This window comes from Oncorhynchus gorbuscha, unplaced genomic scaffold (assembly GCF_021184085.1).
Source record: "Oncorhynchus gorbuscha isolate QuinsamMale2020 ecotype Even-year unplaced genomic scaffold, OgorEven_v1.0 Un_scaffold_8478, whole genome shotgun sequence".
In the NCBI taxonomy this organism is placed as follows: Eukaryota; Metazoa; Chordata; class Actinopteri; order Salmoniformes; family Salmonidae; genus Oncorhynchus; species Oncorhynchus gorbuscha.
The window spans coordinates 6,026-14,702 of NW_025751638.1; the positions used below are offsets into that span (position 1 = coordinate 6,026).

Sequence of the window (8,677 nt, forward strand, 5' to 3'; positions counted from 1 at the left end):
GTGGCCTATCTACCTGAAAGGATGGATGAAGGCAGTAATAATAAAGGCCAGATGGAGTGGCCTATCTACCTGAGAGGATGGATGAAGGCAGTAATAATCAAGGTCAGATGGAGTGACCTATTTACCTGAGAGGATGGATGAAGGCAGTAATAATCAAGGTCAGATGGATTGGCCTATTTACCTGAGAGGATGGATGAAGGCAGTAATAATCAAGGCCAGATGGAGTGGCCTATTTACCTGAGAGGATGGATGAAGGCAGTAATAATAAAGGCCAGATGGAGTGGCCTATCTACCTGAGAGGATGGATGAAGGCAGTAATAATCAAGGACAGATGGAGTGGCCTATTTACCTGAGAGGATGGATGAAGGCAGTAATAATAAAGGCCAGATGGAGTGGCCTATCTACCTGAGAGGATGGATGAAGGCAGTAATAATCAAAGCCAGATGGAGTGGCCTATTTACCCGAGAGGATGGATGAAGGCAGTAATAATCAAGGCCAGATGGAGTGGCCTATCTACATGAGAGGATGGATGAAGGCAGTAATAATCAAGGCCAGATGGAGTGGCCTATCTACCTGAGAGGATGGATGAAGGCAGTAATAATCAAGGCCAGATGGAGTGGCCTATCTACCTGAGAGGATGGATGAAGGCAGGAATAATTAAGGCCAGATGGAGTGGCCTATCTACCTGAGAGGATGGATGAAGGCAGTAATAATCAAGGCCAGATGGAGTGGCCTATTTACCCGAGAGGATGTATGAAGGCAGTAATAATCAAGGCCAGATGGAGTGGCCTATCTACCTGAGAGGATGGATGAAGGCAGTAATAATCAAGGCCAGATGGAGTGGCCTATCTACCCGAGAGGATGTATGAAGGCAGTAATAATCAAGGCCAGATGGAGTGGCCTATCTACCTGAGAGGATGGATGAAGGCAGGAATAATTAAGGCCAGATGGAGTGGCCTATCTACCTGAGAGGATGGATGAAGGCAGTAATAATTAAAGCCAGATGGAGTGGCCTATCTACCTGAGAGGATGGATGAAGGCAGTACTAATCAAGGCCAGATGGAAGGACCTATCTACCTGAGGAGGCCAGATGGAATACGCCTATCTACCTGAGAGGATGGATGAAGGCAGTAATAATCAAGGCCAGATGGAGTGGCCTATTTACCTGAGGATGTATGAAGGCAGTAATAATCAAGGCCAGATGGAGTGGCCTATCTACCTGAGAGGATGGATGAAGGCAGTAATAATCAAGGCCAGATGGAGTGGCCTATCTACCTGAGAGGATGTATGAAGGCAGTAATAATCAAGGCCAGATGGAGTGGCCTATCTACCTGAGAGGATGGATGAAGGCAGTAATAATCAAGGCCAGATGGAGTGGCCTATCACCCTGAGAGGATGTATGAAGGCAGTAATAATCAAGGCCAGATGGAGTGACCTATTTACCTGAGAGGATGGATGAAGGAAGTAATAATCAAGGCCAGATGGAAGGACCTATCTACCTGAGAGGAGGCCAGATGGAATGGCCTATCTACCTGAGAGGATGGATGAAGGCAGTAATAATCAAGGCCAGATGGAGTGGCCTATTTACCCGAGGAAGGATGTATGAAGGCAGTAATAATCAAGGCCAGATGGATGGCCTATCTACCTGAGGATGGATGAAGGCAGTAATAATCAAGGCCAGATGGAGTGGCCTATCTACCTGAGAGGATGTATGAAGGCAGTAATAATCAAGGCCAGATGGAGTGGCCTATCTACCTGAGAGGATGGATGAAGGCAGTAATAATCAAGGCCAGATGGAGTGGCCTATCACCCTGAGAGGATGTATGAAGGCAGTAATAATCAAGGCCAGATGGAGTGACCTATTTACCTGAGAGGATGGATGAAGGAAGTAATAATCAAGGCCAGATGGAGTGGCCTATTTACCCGAGAGGATGTATGAAGGCAGTAATAATCAAGGCCAGATGGAGTGGCCTATTTACCTGAGAGGATGGATGAAGGAAGTAATAATCAAGGCCAGATGGAGTGGCCTATTTACCCGAGAGGATGGATGAAGGAAGTAATAATCAAGGCCAGATGGAGTGGCCTATCACTCTGAGAGGATGGATGAAGGCAGTAATAATCAAGGCCAGATGGAGTGGCCTATTTACCTGAGAGGATGTATGAAGGCAGTAATAATCAAGGCCAGATGGAGTGGCCTATCACCCTGAGAGGATGGATGAAGGCAGTAATAATCAAGGCCAGATGGAGTGGCCTATTTACCTGAGAGGATGAAGAAGATCCCGGAGACGAAGGCCAGGATGGTGCGCTGGGGCCGGATGTGTCCGATGTTACTGATGACAAAGGCCGTGAAGACGAAGAGCAGAGACACCATGGGGAATGGAGTGGCTGTCCGCACCATCTCTACAGGGTCACAGCATTAGAGGTCAAATGTTATGTACTAACCATAAGAGAGAGCAATAGTAATGACGTCTTTTTGTTGGCATCAACTTCGCCATGGCTCATTGGCCAAAGACTATGGGGAAATTGGTGGGGTTTGGAGGTTTTTGGATAAACGCCAAAATAAGGTATGTTGTAAACACAGGCTTAGGGAGACCTTTTACGTTTTTGTTCTATGAGATACTCTTCATCAGCTAACGTCACTTTTTGTGAATTTTTAAGAATTGATGTAATCATAACAACACATACATTACATAAAGGCTTCATAATAATTAATACATGTTATGTTAACTGACTTCTATTATCTCATAGCACAAAATGTATAAGATCTCCTAAGCCTGTGTTAACCACATAATTTTTTTCTCTGTTTAATCAAAACACCTCTAAAATCCAAATGAATTTCCCCATAAGGCTTTGGCCAACCCAGCCAATTTCCTGAGCGCTGACCATAGGAATGGTTGAACAAACCAGAGGTAACTCATTTCCGTATTTTAGGGCTACAAGTTGGTGAGCTCTAGTGCTGAAGTGTGCAGTGTAAAGCTGTAAGTGTAGGGTAGAGTAATACTCACTCAGAATATTAGCAGTATTCTCTGTGGTGATCTCTATCTCTGGCTCAGTGAAATACTCTGACGCACACATCTCCCGTTCTCTGTCCCTGAGAGAGAAGGGAAAAAAAGGAGTGTATGAAAATTGAGGCTTGCATGAGAATGAGAGGGAGGCAGATACATACATACAGGGTTGGACTGGGACCAAAAATCTGTCCTACCATTTCTAACACAATGGACCATTTTTTCTTTGAGGCCCCCACACCGGCCCATTTTTTTATTTGAGGCCCCCATGTTTTGCCAGTCAATTATATATTTTCACAAAGAAAACAATTTAGGCAAAAAATGAATCAGCCCATCTGGCATTTGCCTGAGAAGCCGGATGGTCAGTCCGCCCCTGCATACGTTAATGAAAAAATAATACAGTATATAACATTGAGATTGGGAAGTTGCACTGATATAAGGTCCGTTTAGTATTTTCCACTAATGGTTAACGTTCAGATTTAGAAGGAGAGAACTGATCCTAGATCAACTATGGTTAATTCTACCTGGAGCAGATTGGTCAGGTCAGCACTGCTATTGAGGGTCAGAGATCATATGTACCAGCCACAAAGCAGACCCTCCAGAGGCCAGAGTGCAGGGCCATCTTGACCTCCATGCTCTGGTTCTGCTGCAGCACGATGCCCTCCTCCATCAACAGCCAGTAGTCTGTAGACACAGCCACGCCCACCAGCAGCAGACCACACGCCCCAAACACCGTGGACAGGATGGTCAGCGCTCTGCTACTGCACGAACTCATCTAGAGACAGAGGGAGAGTGGAAGGAGAGGAGGGAGTGGAGGAGGAGAAGAGAGAGAGCAAGGATAAGTCAGACTTATTGCATGAAGTCTTCAGAGAGGAGCGAGAGACAAAGCAAGAGAGAGACAGAGAACTCCTAATTTTAAATCAGACTTTAGATTAAACTCATTTACAGAGAGAAAAGAGAGAGGGAGGGAGACAGGTACCTTGCTCAGAAGTCATGCTGAGAGAAAGAGAGGGAGGGAGACAGGTACCTCGCTCAGAAGTCATGCTGAGAGAAAGAGGGAGAGGGAGGGAAATAGATACCTCATTCAGAAGTCATGCTGAGAGAAAGAGAGAGAGAGGGAAGGAGACAGATACCTTGTTCAGAAGTCATGCTGAGAGAAAGAGAGAGAGAGAGAGAGAGAGAGAGGGGCGACAGATACCTCGTTCAGAAGTCATGCTGAGAGAAAGAGAGAGGGAGGGAAACAGGTACCTCGTTTAGAGGTCATGCTGAGAGAAAAAGAGAGAGAGGGAGGGGAGACAGATACCATGTTCAGAAGTCATGCTGAGAGAAAGAGAGAGAGAGGGGGGAGACAGATACCACGTTCAGAAGTCATGCTGAGAGAAAGAGAGAGAGGGAGGGAGACAGATACCTCGTTCCAGAAGTCATGCTGAGAGAAAGAGAGAGGGAGGGAGACAGATACCTCATTCAGAAGTCATGCTGAGAGAAGAGAGAGAGAGAGGGGAGGAGACAGATACCTCGTTCAGAAGTCATGCTGAGAGAAAGAGAGAGAGGAGACAGATACCTCGTTCAGAAGTCATGCTGAGAGAAAGAGAGAGGGGGGAGACAGATACCTCGTTCAGAAGTCATGCTGAGAGAAAGAGAGAGAGAGAGGGAGGAGACAGATACCTCGTTCAGAAGTCATGCTGAGAGAAAGAGAGAGGGAGGGGAGACAGATACCTCGTTCAGAAGTCATGCTGAGAGAAATAGAGAGGGAAGGAGACAGATACCTTGTTCAGAAGTCATGCTGAGAGAAAAGAGAGAGGAGGAGACAGATACCTCGTTCAGAAGTCATGCTGAGAGAAAGAGAGGGAAGGAGACAGATACCTCCGTTCAGAAGTCGTGCTGAGAAAGAGAAAGAGAGGGAGGGAGACAAATACCTCGTTCAGAAGTCATGCTGAGAAAGAGAGAGGAGGGAGACAGATACCTTGTTCAGAAGTCATGCTGAGAGAAATAGAGAGGGAAGGAGACAGATACCTTGTTCAGAAGTCATGCTGAGAGAAATAGAGAGGAGGGAGACAGATACCTCGTTCAGAAGTCATGCTGAGAGAAAGAGAGAGGGAAGGAGACAGATACCTCGTTCAGAAGTCGTGCTGAGAGAAAGAGAGAGGGAGGGAGACAGATACCTCGCTCAGAAGTCATGCTGAGAGAGAAAGAGAGAGAGAGGGAGACAGATACCTCGTGGCTTCCAGAAGTCATAAAGGAGAGAAAGAGAGAGGGAGCGAGACAGATGTTCGCTCAGAAGTCATGCTGAGAGAAAGAGAGAGAGAGGGAGGGAGATGATACCCTGTTCAGAAGTCATGCTGAGAGAAAGAGAGAGGGAGGGACAGATACCTCGTTCAGAAGTCATATTAGAGAAATAGAGAGGAAGGAGACAGATACCTTGTCTGAAGTCATGCTGGAGAGAAAGAGAGAGAGAGAGGAGGGAGACAGATACCCTCGCTCAGAAGTCATGCTGAGAGAAAGAGAGTGGAGGAGACAGATACCTCGTTCAGAAGTCATGCTGAGAGAAATAGAGAGGGAAGGAGACAGATACCTTGTTCAGAAGTCATGCTGAGAGAAGATAGAGAGGGAGGAGACAGATACCTCGCTCAGAAGTCATGCTGAGAGAAAGAGAGAGGAAGGAGACAGATACTCTTGTTCAGAAGTCATGCTGAGAGAAAGAGAGAGAGGGAGACAGACAGGATACCTCGTTCAGAAGTCATGCTGAGAGAAAGAGAGAGGGAGGGAGACAGATACCTCGTTCAGAAGTCATGCTGAGAGAAAGAGAGAGAGAGAGGGAGACAGATACCTTGTTCAGAAGTCATGCTGAGAGAAATAGAGAGGGAGGAGACAGATACCTCATTCAGAAGTCATGCTGAGAGAAAAGAGAGAGGAAGGAGACAGATACCTGTTCAGAAGTCATGCTGAGAGAAAGAGAGAGGAGGGAGACAGATACCTCGTCTCAGAAGTCATGCTGAGAGGGAAGGAGACAGACCTCGTTCAGAAGTCATGCTGAGAGAGAAAGAGAGAGGGAGGAGACAAATACCTCGTTCAGAAGTCATGCTGAGAGAAGAGAGAGAGAGAGGGAGACAGATACCTCGTTCAGAAGTCATGCTAAGAGAAAGAGAGGGAGGGAGACAGATACCTCGTTCCAGAAGTCATGCTAAGAGATTTAAGAGGAGGGAGACAGAAAAAAAAAAAGGTTGATTTTTTTTTACCACTTCCAGCTACATCTGAGGGTTATCTCAGAAAGATGGTTTAACAAATTTGGGATTTCCTGAACATATCAGGCGTGTTTTAACCAGATGAGGAAGTCCAGGATTTCTTGGTTCCAGAACCGCTGCTTTTCGTTTAAGGTATTCGACTGAAGTGAAGCAGATTGGTTGACCAGCTGGCGCGTGCACGCAACATTCAAAAAGGTCCTCATTTCGATGACAGAAGAAAATGACAGATATAGAGTCAAAAGACAGAGCCCAGAAAACATAACGAATATGTTCCGATATTTCTCCCAAAAAGTAATACATCTGCCGCCGAAAAAACCAGAGAGGGAGCCTGGCAGAAAAGTGCAGACAGTGTTAAATGCACAAGTTTATTGGCACGGTTCCAATATCTAATAGGCCTAGTTTACATATGGCTAATTAGGAACAATGCTTTCACTTTATAGAGCACATTTATTGCAGCGCTGGTGGGTGATATTACGTGTTAAAGGCTTTGGCCTAATATGTCACTGTAGTAACATATGTCACACTGCAATGGTAGGACCATTCCATAGCCTATGTAGGATGAATACTAATTTATTGAATTCATAGAGTGCTTCTCGTGACAACACTGGCAGCAATGTTGTTCAATGTTTAGTTGTAACCTCATGGGAGTCAGATCATCCGACAAAAGGAAGGAAGATCATTGAATTCAATCACTGTTTGTGAAAGTGATTTGGTTTGGTGAAAGTTTAGGCTACAGTATTCAGTAGCTACCTGTTTGTTTAGGCTGTTAAAGTTGTTTTATTCACGTAGTCTCCTTCATTTGGTCATCTACAGCACCAATGATGTTCGGGAAAATCTGCGGGATGAATTAGGCGATGTATTATTTTTATCATGTTGCTCTCTTTCAAGCTCTCTTTCTCGAGGTGGAAATTTGAGTTTGCACAAATTCTGGTTTGACAGATGTCGCTAAATACCGTCTGGGCTCCCGTTTGGGGACCAGCCACGGCCCTGCTTAGCTTCAGAGGCAAACCAGCAGTACCATGATGCTGGAATATGCCAACACTTGAAAAAGGCAGTGAAAGCAAATGCCAGGGTAAAGTAACCAACTATAGGGAAACCTGCAGAAAGAAGAGGCATTTGATTTAATCACGGTATCATACAAAATGTTTCACAGAAAATATTTGTTTTGCATCCATTTACAAATGATTTGCTCTTGCATTGAACAATTATTTCCCTAGTAATACATATTTTACTATTAATACATTTGGGTTTATGTTTTGCTTTCAGTATAATTATTTTTGTTTGCAATACTAAGAATTTTGTTCTCGACATCAGTTTTTCAAATTAATATTAATTTGGCACAAAAAGTAAGTTACTCGTTAGAAAATTGCACCATATGTTGTTTCAAGCGGCAATCCTTAGTGAAACATTAACAAAGTGGGCTCCCAGCACAGTTTAGGTAAAAAGCTGATGGATGGGGCTGGAGAAATGCAAACCACTCTGGAATCCATAGCCTGCACTCTGGACTGACCATCCATGATATCAAAATGATAGTTTTAACCTATATAGTTTTTAAACTACACAGTGTTTGTTTTCATTTACTTGGTTTACAAACATTGGAGTAAATGTGAGTTTTCTTACATGTGAAACTGCAAATTAAATTTTCACTTTCACATGTGGAATTGCAAGTTAACATGTGAAAAACAATCGTATGTGAAAGTTAGATTTTTTAGATTTTTACATGTGATTCCATGAGAAAGTGAGATTTTTCACATGTAAAAGTTTTGTGAGGCACATGTGAAAGGTGGCATTAACATGTAGAACTCTACATTTAATACATGTGAAAACAGCTATTTCACATGAGAAACTGCAAATTTGACATGTGCTTTTTTGTAAGGGTACACAAATATGTCATGTTGTTTCAAAAGAGTTATTACGATCCATTTGAGAACCAATCACAGAAAAGGTCAAAGGGCAGAGAGATGATGAGGGCCAAGTTAATAATCATCAACAAGCACACACACAGGTTCCATTGTGATTCCGACATTAACTTTCCAGGCCTTAGTGCTGGTTGACTGGCCAACACTGCACTGCATATCCTCCTCCCCAGTCAGCACACTGAGTGTGAGTGTGTGTTAATTCACCCTGTGTGTTCATTCATCACCCATTTGCGACACAATCGCAAAGGGAAGGAGGGATGAATGGAGAGGGAAGGAGGGATGAATGGAGAGGAAAGGAGGGATGAATGGAGAGGGAAGGAGGGATGGATAGAGAGGGAAGGAGGGATGAATGGAGAGGGAAAGAGGGATGACTGAAGAGGGAAGGAGGGATGATAGAGAGGAAGGAAGGATGAATGGAGAGGAAGATTGAATGGAGCGTGGCTTTGTGAGTGAGAGATTGGAGGATTGGAAGAGCTGGGAGAAGGGAATTAAGAATAGAGTGAGAATAGGG

At 44.5% G+C, this 8,677-nt stretch overlaps 1 protein-coding gene across 1 annotated transcript; it reads right to left on the bottom strand.

Moving 5' to 3' along the window:
• Positions 1-2,259: 2,259 nt before the first annotated feature.
• Positions 2,260-3,780, bottom strand: LOC124029969 (voltage-dependent calcium channel gamma-7 subunit-like; the record flags this gene model as incomplete). The annotated part of the gene is given in 4 exon segments (XM_046341499.1): positions 2,260-2,400; positions 3,006-3,071; positions 3,074-3,091; positions 3,585-3,780. Coding segments are annotated over 4 exon segments (421 nt in total), but the record flags the coding sequence as incomplete, so codon positions are not given.
• Positions 3,781-8,677: the final 4,897 nt, after the last annotated feature.